The sequence below is a fragment of the Pygocentrus nattereri genome, chromosome 2 (assembly GCF_015220715.1).
Source record: "Pygocentrus nattereri isolate fPygNat1 chromosome 2, fPygNat1.pri, whole genome shotgun sequence".
In the NCBI taxonomy this organism is placed as follows: Eukaryota; Metazoa; Chordata; class Actinopteri; order Characiformes; family Serrasalmidae; genus Pygocentrus; species Pygocentrus nattereri.
Window position 1 is genome coordinate 20,774,914 of NC_051212.1, and position 25,530 is coordinate 20,800,443.

Below are 25,530 nucleotides of genomic sequence, written 5' to 3' on the forward strand. Positions count from 1 at the left end.
ACCTGAGACAAGATTTACCAGCCAAATATCCGGCACTAGATTTCAGGTTCCTCTTCATGGATCACCACCTTATCGTGGTGGAGGGGTTTGCATGCTTGAATGATCCTAGGAGCTATGTTGTCTGGAGCAAAAGCTCCTGGTAGGGTCTCCCATGGCAAACTGATCCTAGGTGACAGGTCAGACAAAGTGTGATCCATAATAACCCCTATGAAAAGACAAAAACAGGACTTGCGTACCCTGCCCGGATCAGGGTTACCGGGGCCCAACCCTGGAGCCAGGCCTGGGGGAGGGGCTCGCCAGCGAGCGTCTGGTGGCCGGGCATTTACTCATGGTGCCCGGCCGGGCCCAGCCCGAAGGAGTTACATGAGTCCCCCCTCCCATCGACCCACCACCAATGGGAGGGGCAGTAGTAGGGGTTCGGTGCTTTGTGGATCGGGCAGTGTCCGAAGGCGTGGGCCTTGGCGTTCTGATCCTCGGTTGCTGAAACTGGCTTTTGGAACTTGGAACGTTACCTCACTGGCAGGGAAGGAGCCCGAGTTGGTGCACGAGGTTGAGAGATACCGGCTAGATATATAGTCGGGCTCACATCAACACACAGCTTTCTGGAGTTGCCCATGGTGAGAGGCGGCGGACAGGTGTGGGCTCTCTCATAGCCCCTCGACTCGGTGCCTGTATGTTGGGGTTTTCTCCAGTGGACGAGAAGGTAGCTTCCCTACGCCTTCGGGTTTGGGAACGGGTCCCGACTGCTGTCTGTGCTTATGCACCGAACAGCAGTTCACAGTACCCAGCCTTCTTAGAGTCCTTGGGAAGGGTGCTTGAAAGTGCTCCTCCTGGAGACTCTATTGTCCTACTGGGGGACTTCAACGCTCACGTGGGCAATGACAGTGAGACCTGGAGGGGTGTGATTGGGAAGAATAGCCTCTCTGATCTGAACCCGAGTGGTGTTCAGTTTTTGGACTTCTGTGCAAACAACAGTTTGTCCATCACGAACACTATGTTTGAACACAAGGATGTCCATAAGTGCACATGTCGCCAGGACACCCTAGGCCGCAGTTCAACGACTGACTTTGTAGTCGTGTCATTGGACATACGGCTGGGGCGGTAATCCTCGAACCCAGTGGTGGACACCCCAGGTGAGCGATGCCGTCAAGCTGAAGAAGGAATCCTACCGGGCATGGTTGGCCTGTGGGACACCAGACGCAGCTGGCAGGTATCGACAGGCCAAGCGATCTGTGGCTTCAGTCGTCGCCAAGGCAAAAACCTGTGTGTAGGAGGAGTTTGGTGAGGCCTTGGAAAGTGACTTTAAATTGGCTGCGAAAAGATTCTGGCAAACCGCCAGGCGACTCAGAAGGGGAAAGCAGTGTGCCACTAGCACTGTATATAGTGGAAATGGTGTGCTGCTGACTTCGACTGAAGACGTCATTGGGCGGTGGAAGGAATACTTTGAGGACCTTCTCAATCCCACCGACACGTTCTTCAGTGAGGAGGCAGTCTGAGGACACGGGAATAGGCTTGTACCTTACTGAGGCCGAAGTCGCTAAGGTAGTTAAGAAGCTCCTTGGTGGCAAGGCTCCAGGGGTGGATGAGATCCGCCCTGAGTTCCTCAAGGCTCTGGATGTTGTGAGGCTGTCTTGGCTGACACGCCTTTTCAACATTGTGTGGACATCGGGGGCGGTGCCACTGGATTGGCAGACTGGGGTGGTCGTGCCTCTTTTTAAAAAGGGGGACCGGAGGGTGTGTTCCAACTACAGGGGAATCACACTCCTCAGCCTCCCTGGTAAGGTCTATGCAGGGGTACTGGAGAAGAGAGTCCTGCTTAGTCGGACCTCGGATCCAGGAGGAGCAGTGCGGGTTCCGCCCTGGTCGTGGAACACTGGACCAACTCTTTACCCTCTCCAGGATTCTGGAGGGTTCATGGGAGTTTGCCCAACCAGTCCACATGTGCTTTGTGGATCTGGAGAAGGCATTCGACTGTGTTCCCCGGGGTATTCTGTGGGAGGTGCTTCAGGAGTACGGGGTACATGGCTCTTTGCTACGAGCCATTCAGGCACTGTACAAACAAAGCTGGAGTTTGGTTTGCACAGCCGGCAGTCAGACTTGTTCCCAGTGAGAGTTGGACTACGTCAGGGCTGCCCTTTGTCACCAATTCTATTCATAATTTTTATGGATAGAATTTCTAGGCGCAGTCAGGGGATGGAGGGGGTCCGGTTTGGTGACGTCAGGGTCACATCGCTGCTGTTTGCAGATGATGTGGTCCTATTGGGGACATCATGCCACAAACTTCAGCTTTCGCTGGATCGGTTTGCAGCCGAGTGTGAAGGGATGAGAATCAGTACCTCTAAATCCGAGACCATGGTTCTCAGGCGGAAAAGGGCGGAGAGCCCTCTCTGGGTCGGGGATAGGCTCTTGCCTCAAGTGGAGGAGTTCAAGTATCTCAGGGTCTTGTTCACGAATGATGGTACAACACTGGCGTGACTCAATTTTGGGCCAAATGTTTAAATAAAATTTAGAAGCAATGTTAAAATGTCCAAAATATGTTACAAACACCAATAGTGACTTAAATTGAACTTTAAACATATGCTTTAGTCATTTTGCTAGTCTTTGCTTTAATTTCTTTCTATTTGCTGATTTTTTTGCTTTCAGAAAGCCTCTTCTGCTTCTGAACTCTCTCTTTTGTCTCACACTTTCATACGGACAGGTCAAAAGAGGGTGCTCACCTGCACCCTCACTATGGTCAACTGATTTGGAGTGATGGGTCTCGACACAACCACTCAGCATGGACCACTCAAGCAGACAGGAATGATTGAGTGCTGTCTGGGTGCCTAACATTATGAGCTATGTTTGTCACATTCCTTTTAAATTAGTAATGTTATACATATTTTAGTTCCTGTGTCAAACAATAAAACTGTTACTTCGGGCACTGAAGAACACAAACTTTCTCGCTGAACAAAGGCTCTACTACCTTTCGAGTTTAGCACTAGCAGCTGCAATTAGCCTAGCAATGTCCTCTAAGGCAAACTAGGCTAGCCACACATGCAGGAACTGAATATCCAACATTAGATGCTCAAATATAAAACATACATGACATAACAGCCTTCATAAACCCCAGAATGTAATGACCAACCATGACACGTCAACTTTAAACATGACAGAGCTGTAGCTCACCAGTAACCAGGCCGTCAAACACTGATTTAAACAGCAGCAAAGCTCACCTAGTTAGCCCTTTGGCAGACACTGCTAAGCTAGTTAGCACTATCAGCTACACATCCATTTTCAGAAGCAAAAAATATATTAGCAAAATCTGCAAAGCAACAGAAGCCATAAGGAACGTTGCTGGTGGCAAACAAATGCAGTGTGAAGCCAGAGTTCTTGAATAACTAAAAACTGACAAATTCCAAAGTGTAACGAATAACTATCAAAAATAGGAATTTAATGTCTTTGGATTACCAACAGTTTTCTGCTGTAAAGCGGCTACACTACATTCTACCTCATTCAAAAGGCAGTGTAGGCTGAAACAGTTCTTATAACGTAAATGTAAAAGGTTGGCATACTGCTGTAAGCTGTATAGACCATTATGTACATGCAACTGTTTTTTAGGGATGTCATGAGAATCGATGATACATTAACAACGTACCTAAAGTGTTGTCCATGTTATCCCTATTTTAAGATATACATTTTTGTTTGGGATAGCTGGCATTGCTGTGTAGCCAACTATTTTATTTGCAATGTTTTGAAACTTAAGCCACATGTTTTCGTTTTCGATGATATGGGCTCTTCAAATGCCTGCATCACAGCTGCCCCACATCTCCCCGAAATGACGCTTATTCTCTTTGACATAATTAAAGGTTCTGAACTGGCATAAAATGCACTGTTTTATGATAAACAATGTATTGCAGTGGGTTACTAGTTAGCAGTGGTCGTTAAGTGTGTGTATACAACAGTTTTAATTACCGTTTTGTGTCCGTCCTGTTTGAAAATTGATTTGTTATCATACAATGAACATTTCAATTTAAATACGAGGAGAGTTGTTAAGGACTTAAAAGTTCAAGGAAACAGGTTTGTTTCCCACAGATTCGAGAGAAGGTGGACTGCATGCATAAGAGGCTGTGTATTTGGGCCAGCCTGTTTAGTCAGTGTACATTATTAAGCAATGTGTCCACATGTAGGCTGCTTTCTCAGCTACCATATATCATTAGAGTGTGTATTTGCAAGAGTGTCTCTCGCTTACACACCCACCCACCCAAAGAGAGAGAGAGAGAGAGAGAGAGAGAGAGAGAGAGAGAGAGAGAGAGAGAGAGAGAGAGAGAGAGAGAGAGAGAGAGAGAGAGAGAGAGAGACAGAGACAGAGACAGAGACAGAGACAGAGACAGAGACAGAGAGACAGAGAGAGAGAGAGAGAGAGAGAGAGAGAGAGAGAGAGAGAGAGAGAGAGAGAGAGAGAGAGAGAGAGAGAGAGAGAGATATCGCACATTTCATTATCATGTGCACTGGATTATGTGCATCACCTCACCATAATACTGTGTGTGTAGTCTCACCTCATTGCCGTACATCATTAGGTGGTGCGTGGTAATGAGGGCTTTGAAGACCACCACCCAGCTGCTGTTGGCTGTCCGCTCAAACAGAGTATCAGCCAGCTGGGGCACGTTCACGTTCATCTCATTGGTGCAGTGGATCAGGTCTGGAATAAAAAACATGCAAAATGCACGTCATTGATTGCAGCAACTCAGATTCAAGGAGTGCAGCAACTTCAAACGCATTATGATTAGACTGCACACACTCAAACATTCATAAAAACCTCAGCAATGTTGTTCAGTAATTCATAAACAAGATGCAGCCAGTTGCTTTCCTCGTACACACACACACACACACACACACACACACACACACACACACACACACACACACACAGAAGATACATAAGCAAGTAGCACTCACTCATCATAAACTATGATATCTTGAGGGTATATTTACATGCATATTATTTTATCTACAAGTTCACAGACTACATGTGTCAGAGACCAGCTACTGGATTATTGACTAGCAAGAAGAAAATAAAATGTGTCAAAGCAGGAGCTCACCAACACCTTGAAAGACAGATTCTTTAAAAATACAGCGGAGCTGAATGGTTTAGTGTTTTCAGTGCGCATAACCACCTCTCTCAAACAGGGCTGTCATGAATCTAAGTGCTAAATCTAAAATGCTAAGTATGTGATATTAAAAAGGGGGGCGGGGGGACACAATCTGATCCAGTCGTGTAGTAAACCTATCCTAAAATACCACTCATCAGCCATGTTTACATGAAGCCTGATAATCCATTAATAATCCGACTAATAGTTCAATCGAAATAGAATACGTCCACGTAAACACCTCAATCGGAATAGACTAATCTGATTGAGGCCAATCGGAATACAATTTCTATCCGATTGAATGAGGTGGGTAAACTTCTAAATAATCCGTTTAATAGAAGAATAATATCCGTGTAAACGCCCAAATCCGATTACATTCCAATCGGACCGTGTAAGAACGTTCTGCGCATGCGCTGCGCGTCACAGCCAAAGGTTTATACCGCTCAACATGGCGGAGCTGAAACTGGCCTGCAGAGGAGACGAGGTTCATACTCTGAGCTTTAAAAGACTGCAGTGGGTCAGACGTCCAGCTTCTGTGTCTCAGAGCACGACGTCTTCCTTTATTAGTACACGTGAAGGCTGTTTTTCCGAGTCTGACGTCAGTTTAAAGCAATTAAAACACAAGCGCGCCAACTGGAAACTCATCTCACGTGATGTTCGCTGTCATGGTAACGTTCACTCTCCACGCATGCGTGTCATTTTGTATCGGATTACTTGTAGCAGGCATGTAAACGAAGATTTTTGTCAGATTGTTGAGCAGAGGGAGAATAAACACCTCAGTCTGAGTCTGTAATCCGATTGTATTCAATGCAGCCATTGCGGGATGTTGACGGCGCATTTATTTCTGTGGGGCAGCAGAGTGAGCAGTCTGAAAACTGCTAAAGACTTCAATATCAGGGGGAAAAAAAAACAAACAAAAAACAAAAAAAAAAAAAAAACGCATCATTCGTTCTCCAAGGGAGACCAAGTAAGCAGGTAGCAATAGCCATGACAAACGAGAGAGGAAAAAGAAGGCAAATAGCCCTACTAAAAAACAGACAAATAAATAAATGAAAATCGATTACTAATGTAATAATTATAGGTATTTATAACAGGTTACTGTGAAATTTGGGCAATCTGTTCAGCGACTGTCTACAGGGTCCCTCAGTGCACACCATCTTTTTTTTTTTTCCTCTCTCTCTCTCTCTCTCTCTCTCTCTCTCTTCACCCCCATGCTCAGTGTTAGATGAAGTACCTTTACTCACTCGCACACACAAAGCTCAGTAAGACTCGTCTGTGAGGGTCCACTGGGCCTGCCCATTGTTTTAATGAGGAGTTCTAAACTAGCGCAGCTCCCAGTTGGAGAAATGACTGATCACAACCATCACCCAGAAGAGCACAACTCTAAACAGACTAATGTATTTAAAAAATAGGCCTATTAGAAATGTGCACTGCATCAGTGTCCTGTAAATTATTATGAGACCTTACAACAGGGGTAACTGAGGAAACAACACATTGACAGACAGTTCTGGTTATAAATGCAACACAACATGAAAGTCATCATTTAATGCACTAGCATCTAAATCTAAATGTATGAACAAACCCTAAATGTAGAATGTTTGCATCCTTCATTTACATTTCCTTACATTCACGCTATTAAAGTCATGCAGCCGTGTGTAGGAGTGTTAACAATTAAGAGGCCTCTATGTAACAATGTTTTATTTATAACATTGCTTCTCCATTTGTCGCTCTCTGTCTCTCTCTCGCTCTCTCTGGCCTTATACTGCAGTCCTATTTTCTCTTAGACAGTGTGAAGTGTTTCTGGGAGGAAGACTAGAAAGAGAGGAGAGCGAGAAAAGAAGGAAAAAAAAGGCAGAGGATGTGCTGACTTAAGACACCACTGGATGTTATTGATTACACAGCCAGTTGTCTTGATGGGTAAAGCAGGGAGACAAAGAAAGAGAAGAAGAGAGTCAGATAGAAAGAAAGGCAGAAAAAGAGAGGGAAATAGAAACAAAAGGTAGAGAGTGTAAGGAAGAGAGAAAAAAAAAAAAAAAAGCAAGAGTGTGAGAGATACGCATTCTCTGTACAATAGTACTGCTTGCAACATTGCAGGTAATCTTGTAGGAGTGATGATGCATAGCTGATTTCCCTCAGCCTCGGCCAAAGCCCTGAGACACTGCGCAAATCTCTGATTTTCTTCTCCCTTTCTCTCCACACACACACACACACACACACACACACACACACACACACACACACACACACACACAAGCTTGCAGTCCAAGGCAGTGCATTTCACACCAAGGCACACGCAAATATCCCCTCAGTCTCCATTCTTAAAAAAAAAGAGGCCGATCGACATATGGGATGCACAGAGCTAACTTTCTCTCCCTATGCAGATCTGAACTGAGAGTACTGACATGACACAAGTCAACAAGAGGATTAGTGCTTGGTCATAAGTACCAGGTGCCAGAGATGACTTAAGTCATTATACATGTTAAGTGACTCACACACTCCATTGGCAAATACTTGAAAGGCAAAGGACACCATGTAAATTTTCAATGGACATGGAGGTGTAGTCTATATACACTGCAGTATGACATGAGTAATATTTGGAAGTTATGAATACTTAGGTTATGAAAACCTGGGCAAATGGCTAGCTACTGGATTATTGTATTATTTCAATTAAAAAAAAGCTTTAATATGCTGGACAGACTAAAGCATTACTCACAGTAAAATGACTGTTGGCTGGCATGTAGTTTGGATAGCAAGTATACTAGTTCGTGTAGATAGCAAGTATACTTGACAGTGATATTGAAGGTATCAGCTAATCTATCTGATGTTTTAGTAAATTACAGATCACATTCCATTAAAACATACCCCAAACTTCAGCTAGACTAGCTGTAATGCTGGCTGGCCAGCATAATTTCCACACAAACTATAGACTAACCAACCATTCCATATTTTAACTCTTTAGTGTAAACTTTTGAAATTCGCTTACTGCATGTACCACTTCAGATTTAAAGTTTTTCTATAATGAAAGGCTTGTTATTTGAAGCCACATTGCTAAAAACCTGTATGGTTCAGAGGTTGTAGACTGATGTTAGACTGGGGATGACCGTGTTAAAAGCTGACCGGAAGTCTACGAGGAGCATCCTCACATAGCTCCCTTGGTGCTCCAGGTGTGTGAGTGCGGTGTGGAGAGCAGTGGTGATGGCATCTTCTGTGGACCTGTTTGATTTGTAGGCAAACTGGTGTGGATCAAAAGGTAGGTGGGAGGATGGCTCAGATGTGAAGCACAAAACACTTCATTCAACCTCCTCAAATACGAAGCGATTGCTATGAGTCTTTTCTAATTTTTTAGTACTGAAACATCAGCCTATATGTTTTAGTCTCAGAAGCGCAAAATTTTGATGAATGTCGAGTTGTACATATGTAAAAGCGGCATGATTTCCGATTTGGCTGTTCAGACTGAGTCGCATTGCCGCAGATTGGATATGCACCAGATTTAAGTACCACATATGAAAGCATCTCAAATCGGAATTGAAAATGCCAGATTTAATGCATTTTTGGCACTCACACTGCCACAAAGATGATGTGTCATATTTGAAGAAAAAGATCAGATTTGGGCTACTTTTACCTGCTCTGTAAACACAGCTTTTGTGACATTTATTTTTACATACTTGACTTTATTAGGAGCACTTTGCACAGCTGTGGCTGACTGTGTCTGACTGATTTTCTGTAGCCTATATATGCATGCATACATACATACTTATATAAACACACAGTGATTATTATATAGGTTATGTTCATTAATTAGCAGGATTTCTATGAACATGTATCGTCCTGCTCCCACCCTTACTGGACTGGCTAACCACCTGCTCCACAGGGCGACGATCAAAAGGTTGATCCAATGTCGCAATATGTGGCAAGTCTGAGGATAGACCTCTATTGTATGCCACTAGATTCACACACAAAATACACACCTGTGATGTACACTGGCTACAATGAATCACAAGTTGAGAAGGTACATTTTATAGAACTGCAAATGCAGTGAATCGTTTTTTTAGTTAATTTTCTGAGCCAATACCTATTCAGTACATGGGATCAGTAGTATATCCTTGTACACACAGACACATACAAGCTGCTGACTAAATGGGGCACAGTCCTTCAACATTTGTATTGCAGAGGCATACATGCATTGTGAACAGTGTGAATCCTGTCAACACACAGGCTCTCCCGCAGAGCGCATGTGGAGGTGTGTGCCCAGCAGCGCGTGACGAGTGAACAGAATAAAGGCACTGCCAGGAACCAGAGCATCAACATGATGTCAGAAGGTCATCACAGCTCCACACAGACTGGGTCTGACCCCTGCCCATGTTTCACAGCCTGGCGGTGTGTAGGTGCATGAGGGGAGCATTGTTAGACCAACACAGTACAGGCTTTTGGAGCAATCGTACCAGACTGTTCCTGATACTAGCCAGGAGAAAATGAATGGAAGGAACAACAAGCTATATAGCTGCAAGATGCAAATGATGAGAGCTTCTGTGGTTGTTTTGATCAGTCAAGCTATTCAAGTAATCTAATATAATAAAAATCCAAAAAATAAAAGTACATTTATTTTGGTCAAAACAGGTGAACGTTTTACCAATCCATTTATAATCTACGCAACACATCTCAATTGAAACAAGTAGCAAAATAATACTAGCATTTTGTCCACATGACCCAGCCGTACCCTCTAAATTCTTATTTAGAATTGGAGTTGGGTTTTTCAATGACTTAAGGAAAGGATCTGGCAGAAAGGAGTTGGTTCTAAATGAGAAGGTTCTAAATGAGAAGAAAAGGGTCAGTTCTGCTCACAGCTCTCCCTCATCCCTCAGAAAGACATACACAATCTCAACAGCAGTCAGAGGAAAGACAGATTAGACAGAATGCAGAATCAGTTAGGACACAAAACTCTTCTACATCACTTATGTTTCAATATTATGATTAACAATATTTAATAAAATAATGAGACATAAATAAGCCCCTTATATACACGCTTAGCACTCCATGTACACACTCCAAGTAGTTAACCTTAAGGCACAACACAAAGCAGACAATGTTTAGGATTTTCTATTTAACCTAACGGCATCAACATTTATGCTATATGCAATAAATTTAACATACCAGCAAAGTAATTGCAGACATTGCAACTGAATTACTAATTTTCTACAAATCAGTTTAGAATTTTCATATTGCTATATTCTGAGAAATTACTGCTGTCCTAAAACACTGAGTAGTAAAACTCTGAAGAGGCAGTTTTAAGCATTGCTGTGCACTACACTGCATGTGAAGGGATCAAAATTAAGAACAAAATTCAGCCTTCAATACAGCTGTTACTGCTGTTTTTAGCAAAACAACTTATCTATGCATGGCATGGCATTATCTATAGATCATGATTTTACTATTATCAACAGTACATATAAAACGACATCTAGTTTCACAGGTCATTTTGGACAGTAAATAAAATGGCTATATTTACACTGTAGACATGGAGACACCATATTCCTATTTCTAACACTAAAGAAATCTGGCAAGTTGCTGTACAGTGGAACATTTCATATAACACTTCAAATTATATTATCGACATCAACAATTTAATTATGCAGAAAGTTTTAAAAATTACTGGAATTTCCTTTTAACAACTCAATGCGAGCTTGTCATGCGTTAGCCCTATAAGCCTAATGCAAAAAGGTACAAAGTTTAGATACCACCTGTGATGAATTGAGCAAATTTGGGGTAAGGGGTAAATGTGAATTTCTGCTAGCTAATTATTCAAGTTCAATTTTAGTCAGTCAATCTAAAAAAATATAGCACATCTAATTTTAGCACATGCCTGAGCACCAAACAAGCTGAAAGATGTGTGAAATTACACTCAAGCAGCTCAGACTGTGACACTCCTCAGCACTACTTGAACTAAGGACATCAATCAGGATGTGAAATGTGAAGAACAGGAAAGCTGGCAAGAAGCCTGTGGTGCAGAACCTCTGAATAGAGAGCGAATGAGCATGTGGTGCGTCTGTGTGCGCTCGGAAGTTGACCAGGTGGCTAGACGGTCTGCACCTGGTCCAGCTGTCCACCAGAATTGCGCAGCGGTCACTGTCCTCTGGAACCAAGGAAGCTAATTATGGTCCATCACAATCACTAATCACTGGCCACAGATCAGCAACAAAAAGCGTTCAGAGCCAGCTTCCACCATCACTGTCAGAACCTTACCATTCCATACAGTAAAGGCTTTTCAACAGCAAATCAGTTGTGATCAGTGGCAATGCATGACGCATCTGAATTTATGTGCAAGGTTGTCAGCCATCCAAAACAAATAAAAAAGGCAGAAATCAAGTTTAATTCTAAAAACTGCACAGTGCTGCAGACAGATGTTTTTGGACTGGGTGTGCAAGTTGTCATAGAAGTAGTGCATTTTTGTTTAGATTTTTTTCATCTATGTCATTATGTAGACTGTATGCAAAAGCACACACGTCCTTAACCTCCTTCATTACTAGAGTAGCTATGGAACAGAACTCAATCAGTCGGACAGACCCAACTGATTAAAAAAAAAAACCTTAGGAACTACGGCACAGGACTGATGAATAATATAAAAGATAGGAGAGAAACAAAGAGGATTTAAAGGCATAAAGTGGGAGAGGGGTGTCATTTCATGGGACTCTGATCATATGAGCTCCCAGACCTGTTGGACTGTTTTCTTGTGCTGCAAAAAAATAAATTAATAATAATAATAATAATAATAATAATAATAATAATAATAATAATAATAATAATAATAAATAATAAATAATAACAATAATAACAACAACAACTACTACATTTCTTACCAGCAGATCAACCACTTGAGAATAGACAAAGTGTTTGAGTTTAATGAGTGCATTGACTCTAAGCAGCTGTCTGCTTCAATACGTTTTTGAAGAAGGGGTGCCAAAGAGAATGCTTTTCCAAATACAAGCCTGTGTTCTCTGTGCCTTGGGAATAGCCCTGGAACCACAGATGGCTTAAAATAGCTAGATTCCTCCTTTTGAGGGCTTGTTTGCCGTCTCTGTCTACCCCTCCTCCCTTTCCTTCTCCGCTGTATGTCTGTGAGCTGGGAATACAGATTTTGCCAGATGTTTTCACTAGCCTGGTCTCGCTGATCTGAAAACAGCTTTGTGGTTACTGTTGTAATGGTTAAGCTCAAGATTTAAGCGAGCAAGATGGCTTCAGATCAGTGCAAAACAAGCACAAAAATGATGACAAGGGCATTTTTGTGAAAGGCCAGAGCGAGATTCCTGCACAGTGAGCTAAGCAACATGGCTCTGTGGAATACCACAACCATTCCCCAAATCCCATTCTCACATCTCCTGCTCTCCCTCTCTCTCTCCATCACTGCCTCATTACACTGCTTACTCTCTTCTTCCTTTGTCTCCACAATTGTACACATTTGATGCCACAGTGGTAAACTCAATCAACAGGAGATGCATATCATTTTGGGGGTTAAAAGACGCAAAATTGTTATCTCCCTTAAAAACAAATATTCGCTTTCCTGAAATGTCCACAAATATATGTCCACAGTCATCCATTTACTGAGACTTTACAGAGCAGTCAGCAGTGCAGCACAGCCATCTACATAACCCACATACTGCCGTGGTGAGAAACTCAGTAATCAACTGTGATGATATTTTTAATTACCTGAATAATCTAAAATGCTGCCGGTACAAATTATCTGGCTTTTTTCTGTTTAAATCAAATTGTCTTATAGCTCTTTGGGATGTAATTAAATGGTAATTAATAAACAGTAAAACTATTACTCAAAGCTGTACTCTCTGCAGTGTACTGAAGCAAGACGTCTTACTTGTGACATGACTCTACTGGGCCTCATTACTAAAACAGAACTCCAATCACTCCAATAGACTCAAATTCTTACTCTTTAAAAACATGCACCATATTTTAAGAAAACATGAGCAGACATTTAATTTGGCATCAGTGTGAAATACCACTTTGTTCAACTGTTTTTTATGATGATTATCCACTTCCATAAAACCAGGAATACCAACAACAAATGTATCTTTCACTTTAAAAGACAAATGTGCTCATAGCAGTGTAAATCTGTTTCACAATTAGGGAACAGTCTGAAATTTAGCATGATTGAGAACATTTGATCATAATATCTAAATTTGACCTTTTTTCTGTAAGGCAGTTCCCTTTTAGTCTGTCACTCCACACCTACTGGCTGACTGGTCAACACCATCCTCTACAATCCTCCCAAACCACCACGTTTGACAACAATGGAAATGTCATGAGGCCATATATACGCAAAGCATACCAGTGTCACCAAAATGACTCGCTGACAAACAAATAAACAAACAGCAGTAACACTAGCTAACTAGGCAGCTAATGCGATACAATGACAGATTAAGAAACAACTGTTCAGGTACACTGGCCAGGCCTGACCTTTGCACAGTATCTGAGGTACAACCACCAAACACAGGCACCTGTTTCTGAGATGTGTCAGAACATGTTTATGGGATCATACAGTGGCATGAATATACTACATTTTGGATTAGGGCTGTACAATACAGCAAAAGAATATGACGTCATGATACTTGCATTTTTTTTTACGACATGCAATATGGATCGCAATATATTTACAATTTTTATTAAACACTTCAATTACTCCAATTTTAAAAGTCTAATTATACTATACTTAAAAGATGATCAGTCAGTAATCTTTAGGTACTGACAATATCGATATACTCAGAAAACCATATGATCAAGATGATATTTAAATGTTATTACAAAAACTTGTGTTACGTGTTATTTTAGCATTATCTGGCAGGTTTCATTTTGCACTTCAATCATAAAGTTTCTCACATGCTTGATTTTTTTCCACAACCAGCAAGCTGCTAGTTGTTTAATGGAGTACAACAAAGAAACCCCCCCCCCCACATACTCACCAAAAGTTTAGCAAATCAGCAAGAATGTAATGTAGAGGTCAACTGCAGCAGAAAGCAACACATCACCTATTTAAACACTCCAACAGGCAGTAGCTAATATTCATTTATTTTATCAGTACTTTATGAGGCCGAAAAACAAGTTGCTTAGTCGGTTTTAACTTTAACTTTTGCTTATACATAGACACTACTGAAAGGTGCAGGTCAAAGATTTACAGTAGGAGAGGTTGGACTGTATGAGGTACAAAATAAGCCAGCAAATGCAGCCAAAGGACTTGTGCCGCTATAAATACCCCAACGCTTGGAGCATGCGAGACACACAAGCACTGCATCAGACTGTTTTTACACTAATCTGAAAGCAGTCTGGTGACTTATGGCATAAGATTAGGGTTTACAATACGTGTACAGAAAATAGGTCCAAGATAAGAGCCTAGAAAAGGCCAATATCTGGGTAGAGTGTACTCACTTTGTGGGAGAGGTCAGAGTGCAACATCTGCTTGTTGACTCAGTGAAAAGCTCAGCACTGGTTGATCAAACAAGAAAGTAAGGCCTGCACTGTGACAAACAAGGCATCATCTGATATTCTATGATTTATACTTATTCAGCCGGTACAACTGTACACGCATTAGTTTGGCTCAGATTATTTTAGCCAAACCTCTAGAATTTAAGAAACTTCAGAAAAAAGCCCAGCCATTGGAGTGTGGGAGGGTCCTCAGCATAAGACCCACGCCCTCTGTCCAATTTCCTCTAAAAGGATAGACTCCGATTCCCAGTTTTGATTATTAACAGGGGTTTCCATGAAAGATGTCAAAAAAAAAAAAAAAAAAAAAAAATGCTCAGAAGAGACTGAGGGTCACACGAGCAGTTTAGCTGTACTTCTTTTCTTTGTTTTATCTTTTCGATACTGTATTGGTGTCAGTACATCCTTACTATTGCGTACAATACACTTAATGCAGAGACTAACAGCCAATCAACAGGCTCGCCTGCTGAGAATAAGGATGCACTAAAATACCAGAATCATATCAGTATCAGCAGTTATTTGCTCAAAAAAAAAAAAAAAAAAAAAAAAAAAAAAAAAAAAAAAAAAAAAGACAGGACTGATATTTTAAACCAATATTTCATGACCTTGTGTATTTAGTAATTTTAGTGTATTCTAGAAGAGCAAAATGTTTGGGTAACACTGGCCTACTGCGGAGGAACGTCTTTTGTTCATGTTTGCAATCCTCTACAAATGGGTGTTCGTGATAAGTGGATCTAGTACTAATTACTACATTTTATATTCCATTTATTTGCTGAATTTAACATATCTACAAAAACACACACACACTCCTTTTCCGTCCTTTCCCAATATACCAAAACTGTGCATTTTAAGGTTCAAAAGTGTGTTCTCTACAGAAGACGTATTCATTTTCACATTTAACAAAATTATTTGAAGAGGGGCACCCAAACGTTTGCACATCAATATTGCATCAGGAATTGGCAAATTAGCAAAAGGAGGTTAAGTGGCAATGCATTCCTTCCCACAGGCCTCAGTGTTTGCCCTAACTGACCTACGTTAAAGCGAATTTCTGTTCAGGGAAAAAGGGAAGAAAAAAAAAGGGGAAGTTTGTGTCGCTGGTACATTTAATAGTCTTGCTTCACATGTATGACAACATTAGCTAGAGTGCTTAAATGTCACAATCAACTAAAATTAATGAAGGCAGCAGCAAAGCAACCAAGTCGTTAAACCACAAAACAGGTGACCGAAAGAGGAAGTGACCCTTTGTTTAGCTCTTGCCGAAAGCAAAACCCACGCAGGAACAGATAACCTTATCTTCTTACAAATACTATTTACAGGTACAAATTTAGTAATATCAACCAACAACTGGGAATTAAGAAAAATAACTCGATCTTTATTCCATCTTTGCATAGATTCTGCACAGATGCACAAAATATAAAATTGGACATCCACACAGACTTCAGTGTAACTGAAATCAGTCAACAATATCAAACATTTCTGATGAAAACACTACAGGCTACTTTGTGTATTGTGTGCAGTGTAACAAACAACAGAAAGATGCAGTTTAAAAATGAAGTCAACTTTTTTGTTTTGATACTCATTAGAAAATTAAACCTACAAAAAAGTGTTTATGTTGGAGGTAAATAAACCAAGCAGGTTGTAAATTGTTTATTAGCTAGCAGCCATATACCAGCTTTGGTTTATTTTGTAGGGTTTTTTAAATTCAAAAATAGCAGAAATAAAATGTGGGTTAACTGTAGTTGCACAAATGTAATTTTGTTGCGGCCACTTGTAATATTTGTAAAGCGCTAATGCTTTGTTGGACCGTTTGCTTCTTTCATCCATCAAGATGAAAACAGAACTCTGCTAATTCAGGCTGCACCTGATTTCATCATCCAACTTTGAGGGGTGTTCACACGGTGCCTATTGACGAGAAATTCATTCCATTGAAAGCAAAAACAGAAAAAAAATTTTTAAATCACATCTTGGCACTCTGAAGCAAAACAATCGAATTGCAAATTATAGCACTCACTCATTTCCCTATGAAGCTCTACTTTTGTATTATATAACTGTCACATAAAGAACTACAGTGTGCATTAGCCTGTAATTGTAAGAAGCGTTTGTTGGAGGCATTAGTGACTCACTGATGTGAATGGTGTGTCTGCCATGGCCTTCACGGTTTCTCACACTTCTGTTACAGCGGTTTGGACACAAAGCACTACAGTTGGGCTTCATTCTTAATTTTTTTTTACTTGGGAAGTGAATTTATGTTAAAAGAGCATGACAGATGCTGAAAGAGGACCGGACAGTAAATCTGCAATGTTCAATATTTAGGTCAACCACATTGGAAAAGAAGCAATTCCCCATATTGTGGGCAGTTATAGGAGAAGTTATGCAGCCTTAGTGACCCCCCAAAAAAAAAAAAAAGTTGTGTATGAACAGGAGAACATGGATCATTATTCTGTATAATGCTCAAACTTTCACTCAACACTCATACACCAACATTTGTGAGGGAGTGCCAGTCAAGTACATTTGAGGACCTTGACACGAGTGAGATTTTTAACTCTGAAAGCGCAAGTATAACAGTGGAGATGCAGCAATAAGCTTTTCTGGACTCTATACAATTTTCAATTCTGTGGTGAAAATATTTTGTGTTTAAAATTCCTTAAAAATGCCTACAGTGCTTGGACAATATACTAAATAGAAAATTACATCATGTATTTCAAAACAAAATATCCTTGTGCAAATCAGTGATCTGTGCCACTGGGCTACAAACAATACAAAACAGACGACATGCATGTTAGGTGTGGGTAATACGACAGTATTTATCATCATCATAAACATTTTGCCTTGTAAATGTTTTTCTGAGCATACTGTGGATGTTGTCAGTACTTGGAGCACTGACCATGTGCACCTTTCTTATAAAAAAAAAACATAATTGGGACTGTTTACTACAACTTACTGCAGCAAAGAATATGAAACAGTCAACAAAACCAATGTACTCATGGCTTTGGTAGTATATTTAAACTTGACATTAGGGCTTGTCTGTACCAACTTATCAAACCACAGAACAACGAAACACTGCAACTCATATCCTGTGTGATGAAAGTAGTGTGATGTTATGTTTTCCCAACACAGATGCCTAGTTTTAATCATCATAGTGGAGAGATGAAAAGAAGGAGAATGAATGATTAAACATTGAAAAGAGAGCGGAGGCAGGTTTAAACTTCGCTAGAGCTTCAAACGTTCACTTCACCGATTTCTCATTACTGTATTGAAATCGTTAAGCTACAGCCTTGTCACACCGGGCAGCGAACATTACAGCAAACACGGCGAGGACGCTCGTCGGTACTCACAGTCGAGATGTTTCTTTTTGGGTCCGCTGACTTCGTGCGTTGTGGCTTTGCAGACGGCTTTGCTGATCGCGGATCCGGTCATGCTGTGCTGAGCCGCCGCGATCCGATCAGTGATGGATTGGCCTGACATCTTTTCTTCTTCGGCTTGAAACCACCACAGTTAATTAACAAGCACTCGGCTGAACCGGTTCTCTCTCTAACAAACGCAGTCAGCTGGCTAGCTAACTAATGTAGAAAAAGATCTCGAGTCAGTAAAAGCGGCCGACTTATAAAAACGCAATTAGCTAAGCTAGCTAGCTAACTAACTAGTGAATGCTGGGCTGGATACAGACACGGATGATACTCGTAATCTGCGTTGAGCTGTAAGATAGTTAGTTACGTTTCGTAACAAAATATATTCTAGCTAGCTAACCTAACCTAACTAGCTAGTACAAATGTTGTCGCAACCGGCTAACTGATTAACTTAGCTTCTGTTAGCTAATATAACCATAACAACATTCAAACCAAGTACAGGTCCTTATACTGAAATCTGAGCATATAGGAACATTACAAAATGACATAGCTAGCTATCCGTCAATCCAGGTCAGAGGACACTGATGAAAATACCACGTAGACACAAGAGAAAAAAAACAGCTTAACGCAGAACGTGAAAGACGAAGCACGCCGATTTAAACAGATCCGTTTGCCTTTCTTTCTCAGCAACAAATGATCTAGTCATCTACAGACATTAGCTAGCTAGCAACTGGCATGGATTTCCTGGTATGAAAAAAAATGCATAGACATCATCAAACTAAATCAGCACCAGTAACTTGAAAGAGGATAAGCGCTTTAGCAGGCTAGCCAGCCTTACCCCAAAAACGTCCGTCACGTAGGTTAACGTTAATCTGTTCTGTTCACAAAAATACGAACTAACTTAACCTACCTGGCAAGAAGTCATTTATTTACACCGTAATGTTAGCCAAATGTCTAAAGAGTTTAACTAACAACTTAACCTGATGAGACGAGTTGCATTTGTAGGCTAATTGCTCTCAGGTCGGTTATCCAGATTACTAGCAAGCTCGCCAGTCTGGACAGACCGTCCCAAACTCTTTCACAGCTGTAACGTTAAGTTGCTGAAGACCACAAGTGAGCTGGCGGGCTAGCCAAGACTGTAGCTATCTTCACAGTTCGCTGACAAATACGGCATTAAAAAACGGCGTCTCATAACCAGAAAATCCGCCTATCACGGAGACAGAAACAGCTGAAAGTGTCAAGCTTTTGCCAAGTTGCAATCCAAAACTAGCTAACCTGGCTACAGTTTACACGTCTAATCCTACTGAAAGTGGTTAGCCCCTGGATGCTAACGTTAGCTAGCGTCTCGTCCGACTCCGGCAAAAATTTTATCCATCTGTAGTACCGCGAAGAGAGAAAAAACTGCGGCTTTAAATCAATAGCTGGCGAAAATTGCGGTGGGGAGTGCTTTTGTCAGCTCTCCTCCAATACCATTCGTACTGTCGGCTTTTCGTTATTCCGGTTTCTGAGGAGGAAGCGCACTGGAGCAGTTGTAGACAAAATGGCTGCGCGGAGATCAGGTGATCACGCAGAGGGCTGATTGGACCGGGCTGGAGGAGAAGTGTCTGTGAGGACACGTTAAAGGGCCAATATCCCACACTTCCAGTCATTTTCTCTCAAAACACTCCTGGCGTTTGTGCGGCTTTATGTACCAAAACCTGTCATCGCCAGTTTTTACACGCCCATTTCCCGTCCTTTGTACATTAGTATGAAACAGGCTCTTATGCGCCTATGAAGTCAAACTGAAATCGAAAGAGATTTTTTTACCTCGACAATTCTCTGGTCAAGCTAAGCACACCTCACCATATAAATCCTTTCTACAGGCTAAATTAGTTTTTTTCCCTGTAATCTTTGATCAAAATGTTGTGATTTTGCATGCCTCTAAAATATCTTCTGAATTTTGCTTGCATCTCACCTACCTAATGCCACATTTCACTCGGATATCAGGGAAATTATATCAGATTCACACCGATTTTTGGACTACTCTGTGTAATTTATGTATATTCTGATTGGCTTCTCTGTATTGTACTTTATTCCAAAGCAGTCCAAGTTGAAACACTCCTTTTAATTTCCACATGAATGTCCAGGCTAAACTGCTGTATGCTGAATGCACAAATGCATTGGTTTTCATGACATCACAACATACAGGCTGTATGGATTGTTTTCATGACATCACAACATACAGGCTGTATGGATGGTTTTCATGACATCACAACATACAGGCTGTATGGATGGTAACCGGCGGCCTACAAACATTTACATGAATTATTTCATAGAAATATTAAGAGGACATATTTATGTAAAATTCTCATTTGAATAACATTTTACACCTGAAGTGTAACTTTTTACAATATACATTGCTGTATATGCTGTAAACACGGCCAGATTTTCTGGTTTGAAGACTAGGAAAATACCCTTCTGATGATGTATCTTGAAGGCAGGAGGAACCTTTCAAAAACTATAGGTGCTTTGGGGTGGATACATGAAGGTGGGCCAATTCAAATTGTAGTTTTTATTATTATTACTTATTAGCTGGCGAATGCTGAAGGAAGCCAGACGCAGAAAGGAGCCAGCCGTTACAGGTTCATACACAAATATGATACAAACATTGTGAATTATGTCAAACTGATAAGGCTGAGGGATGCAAGGCTGCACCATACGTATTATAAAACATGACAACTTTAGGCCGAAGTGCTTCTTTAAGGTGGCTCCTCTTCACTGAGCTGGTGTGTGACTGGGCCTTTTCACAAAAAACAGCAGGTCTTTAGCTTCAGTTCCACTGGCCATGTGCCAAATCCTACCTGGTTTATCTGTATGTACTTTCCTTAAAATGAAATGTACATTAAATCCAGTAATTTGGGAAGAAATGAATATAATGGCAAATTTCAAATGCTTTATATGAAGTCCAGAGAATTATGATATTCAGACTGCATGACAAGCATCACTCTTAGAAGCTGCAATATGTGACATTTGCCATTTCATAAGCCACCTCTCATGTCACACAATATTGCTCTTTCCTGAGAACCCTGGTTGAAGCCTAGGGGCAGAATGGAGCAATTTCCTGTTTTGGGGAAACAAATGACCACTGCGATTACGATCACCCCAGAGGGAACCCAGAGTCGACAGATGGTGTGCATTTCTTTACACATAATTTTGTCACTGATTATCCTCAATTATATTTCTTTGGCAGATTTCAAAGCATTACTTCAATAATGTCCACAGTGCATGAATATTTGTAAATACTTTTAATTTTATGTCATATTTTCCAAAGTCTCCAAAAGACGCCATGTGATTTCTCCAACACCCAGAAGGAATCCTCGCTGTGAGACCAGAACCAAAAGATTTTCATGCTATATGTAACAGGAAATGTATCAGTGTGAGAAAGTCCTTTACCGTGTGAGTGTAAGGAAGTGGTTGGGTGAGGTGTAAAACCACAATGACATCGGTGCACATCTTCTATAGACCACCAAGTTCTGAACAAGGAGGCCTCTGCCTTTATAGGTGGGTCACAGTAATAAATGGAATCCAGCTGTAATTTTCTGAAAAAACATCATGTGGACTATCATAAACATGTTACTACCAGTATAACCATGAGTTTTTTTATTTATTCATTCACATGGACCTAATACGTAACAGTTTTTCATAAACAGATATATATACATATACACATATAAATGTATAAAAATTTAGGAATGGCACAGCCTGTTACCTATATTAATCAATACAAGTCCATTTCACGGCTGACAAATTCTGATCACCACATTGATAATAGAGCAGCCCCATCTAGAGGCAGGCAGAGAGAACTATTGCCATGGCAACAGGCTCTTCACAGCCAAAGTAGCTGCAGCTTGCAGATTACTTCCCCAGAGGGTGACCTGTCAATCAAACAAGAGGCTCTGCAGGCCACTCACCCATGAAAGATTTCAATAATTTTAACAATATGTATATATGACACAAACGAGGTGTGTAAAGACAATGCAGCTATGTGTACATAGTGACCATTTCTTTGCCCGTAATGACCATTATTACAAATGCTATCACAGTGCATTATTAGTCATCAATAGTGCTGTGTGAGGCCAATTACTGTATACTTCATTTTTACTCCCAAGATGCTCGAAGGAATAAAATCAGCACTGGCTGTGCCTTTCTCAGCAAAAATAATGATCACGGCCATAAGCGGATTTCCTCTTGGGCACTGTAATAATGTACCCCTCAATGTTCTCTCATTGCCTTTACTCCAGTCACCCCTGCTATTCTTACCATTTTGCCATTTCCATCATATTCAGGTACCAGGCTCTGCAGAAAAGAGAGAAGGGTCAAAATAACATACAGCAGCCAGTCCTAATGCACACAAACAGAACCCTACAGTCTTTAAAACAAAGGTTCCTACATGATTCTTGGCTTCGGAAAATCTTTAATTGGTACACAACAATTATGTGGAGGCTCTTTAAAGTTTAAAAAGGTTCTGCAAAGACATACATCCCATTTACATTTAATCACAAAGCCACTTCACAGAGCAGTTCTTCTGTGGCATCGCTTCAAAGACCCCTTTTTGGCACCTTAAGAGCATATTTTCAGACCACTCCAGATAGGCTGTCATCTTCTGGCCCGACTCCTATTGGCTGGCAGCATCCGGCACAGATGTAGCGCAGCACACAGAGGTAAATACTGCCGGACAGTCCTACGGTGAAAGCCAGCAGAATCAGACTCAGGTATGATGGTCCAGGTGTGTACACTACACCTGGGAAGAGGTCACTGCTCATGACTGGAGGGTGCTCTGAGATCTGGGCTAGAAGCAGGACAGAAAGTCAAACATGTTGAATCCCTTTCTAGCCAATACTGAATGGTTAGAAACATGTACAGCTACTTTAGATGACAGGTTAATGACGTTTGTTCGAGGGTCGTACCTGAATTTAAGGGAAATACTATCACAAACAGAAGCCCAGCTCCTTTCCACAGCATAGTAGTGAATTAAATGTGGGGTCAATATCCTTGGAGAGGAAAGAAAGATTGCAAAAGCAGCCAACAGCCTGCACACTGACATGCTCAACGGATTAAAAGCCTGTATATCAATACTTTCAATTTCAGCCAAAAGGCAGCGTCCCTGCTAGAAAAACCAGCGTGTACCAGCATGCCTGGTCACCAGCTCCAGCACAATGAGCATTATGTTCTGTTTTGGTTGCTGGTACTCGGGTCAACCAGCATAACCATGCGGGGTGACCAGCTAAACCAGCATAAATCAGCTTGGACGTGCTGGTTTGTGCTGTGTTTTTTCAGTAGGCTCCCATATTCAGAAAAACGACTAGACTACTTACCCGGTCTCCGTTTCTCCAGTGTTGATAAAGCTGTGTCCATTCCTCGCTGGGAGAGAGAGAGAGAGAGAGAGAGAGAGAGAGAGAGAGAGAGAGTCTTAGTGCTGCTATACACTTTCTCTGTCAGCCATTCATTCACTTTGGTTCAGCTTGGCTACACGGCTGGTTAGCATCCCTTTCTTCGAGGCGCTGTAGTCTTCCAGAGACACTAAAACGCGTGAAACAGTTCAGGCGTCTTTTCTTCGGTCGCCATACGTGTAATAATCTTCACACTTTGTAGACTAGTCGGTTTTGTCAGAGGCTTCACCGTCATTGGCAGTGTGTCTGAGAGAACATCCAGAGTAGCTACTGAGGGGTTGGAAAAGGAGGTGGAGAGACACAGCCTGGCAGCCTTTCGCTGCTGCTTTTTATGAAATGGCTTCAAGATTTAACGGTAAAATGTCTCCGCCACTCGAATATAAGCGCTCATTTATTCACAGCAAAACAAAACCGTCTCCTCAAGCTGTGGACGCATCGCTCCAGTTTGTCAGTATGTAGGCTGTTGTATAGCTAGTGATGAATGGCTGTCCCTGTTCATTCCTGATCAGTGTGAGATAAAAATAACGAGTAAACGGGGCCGGTGGCTTCATATGGTCGCCACCCCGCTGACCCAGAATATTCCCTGCTGAAAAAGTACCCTTAGAAGCATTTAGAATTAAAACCAACTTGTTTCTGCTTTTTAACAGGAATTGGCTTAATGTTTTCCAATAGAGACCACAAGTTTCTATAGAATACCTTTAGACCCCATTAGGAAGGCATAAAATGCCTTTAGAATCAGCCATTGTTCACCTGTTAAACCATTAGGAGTCTTTAAATCATGATAACAAGCCAATAAAAATGGCAAAACACATCACAAAATCATTAGGAACTAAAAGAAACACTTAGTGCCTTTAATTTTTTTTTCAATTAAGCGGTGACCACTTTTTGCGGTGGCCCATTCTCCTTGCTATCAGGGTTACACTCACTGTTACACAAACCACTGCTTGTCATACTATCACAGCTTTTTGGACATGAATTTTGTACACTTGTTCATTTTATCAACTGTACTTAACATATACACTCACCAGTCACTTTATTAGGTACACCTTGCTAGTAAAAGCTTGGACCAACTTTTATCTTCAGAACTGCCTTTATTCTTCGTGCCATACTTTCAACAAGGTGTTGGAAACGTTCCTCGGAGATTTTGGTTACTGTTGCCTTTCTACCATCTGGAACCAGTCTGCCCATTCTCCTCTGACCTCTCATATCAACAAGGCATTTTCGTCCACAACTGCCGCTCACTGGATATTTTCTCTTTTTTGGGCCATTCTCTGTAAACCCTAGAGATGGTTGTGCGTGAAAATCCCAGTAGATCAGCAGTTTCTGAAATACTCAGATCAGCCCGTCTGGGACCAATAACCACGCCACATTCAAAGTCACTTAAATCATCTTTCTTCCCCATTTTGATGCTCGGTTTACACTTCAGCAAATTGTCTTGACCACCTCTACATGCTTAAATGCACTGAGTTACAGCCATGTGATTGGCTGATTAACTATTTGTGTTACCAAGCAATTGATCGGGTATACCTAATAAAGTGGCCGGTGAGTGTAGGTGCATAATGCGTTAGCCTTTCAGTACTCCATTCATCAGCGTTCAGGACCCACACTGGGAAGTTAATATTTGTGTGGTCGATCATTCTCTGCACTACTGTGAAACTGACAGGGTAATGTTAGTACAAGGATATCAGTCACAGCTGAACTGGTTTTTTAAACACCACGTCTTCTCACTGTCCACTCTATTAGACACACCTACCTTGTCCATCTACCTTGTAGATGTAAAACTGGAGATGATAGCTCATCTGTTGTTTGTTGTAATCCTCTAGTGCTTCATCAGCAGACAGTTTCTGCTCACATGATCCTGTTGGCTGGATCATTTTTGGTTGGTGGACTATTCTCAGTCCAGCAGTGATCCATTTTGTGAGGCACACACACTTAGTAACATCACTACTGTGTCAGAATTACTACAGTGCTCAGAATTATACACCAAATAATACCTGCTTAGGGATGGTCCTGTGGGGGTCGTGACCTTTGATTGTCTGTAATCATAGAACTGCAAAGTGCTCCTATCTGGTAAGTGGACCTGATAAAATGAGCAATATGTATAGAAATAAGGTGTACTTAGAGTGGCTGGTAAGTGCATGTTGA

General features: G+C 41.4%; 1 protein-coding gene and 1 long non-coding RNA gene across 7 annotated transcripts in view; both read right to left on the reverse strand.

The window, feature by feature from the left end:
• Positions 1 to 19,459, reverse strand: part of si:ch211-200p22.4 (phosphatidylinositol-binding clathrin assembly protein) — a 72,021-nt gene extending 52,562 nt beyond the window's left edge. For all 6 annotated transcript variants that reach the window (XM_037546346.1, XM_017710269.1, XM_037546336.1 and 3 more), the window contains exons 1-2: positions 17,945 to 19,459; positions 4,536 to 4,678 (exon numbers count right to left, since the gene is read on the reverse strand). In XM_037546346.1, the coding sequence (XP_037402243.1) occupies positions 4,536 to 4,678; positions 17,945 to 18,074 (273 nt within the window). In that variant the 5' untranslated portion in view covers positions 18,075 to 19,459. The remainder of the gene's footprint in view (positions 1 to 4,535; positions 4,679 to 17,944) is intronic.
• A 1,473-nt stretch (positions 19,460 to 20,932) lies between these two features.
• Positions 20,933 to 23,883, reverse strand: LOC119265284. Its single transcript, XR_005131559.1, has 3 exons — positions 23,311 to 23,883; positions 22,903 to 22,986; positions 20,933 to 22,784 (listed from the first exon to the last, which is right to left on the reverse strand). It is a non-coding gene; the product is annotated as an uncharacterized LOC119265284 (long non-coding RNA).
• Positions 23,884 to 25,530: the final 1,647 nt, after the last annotated feature.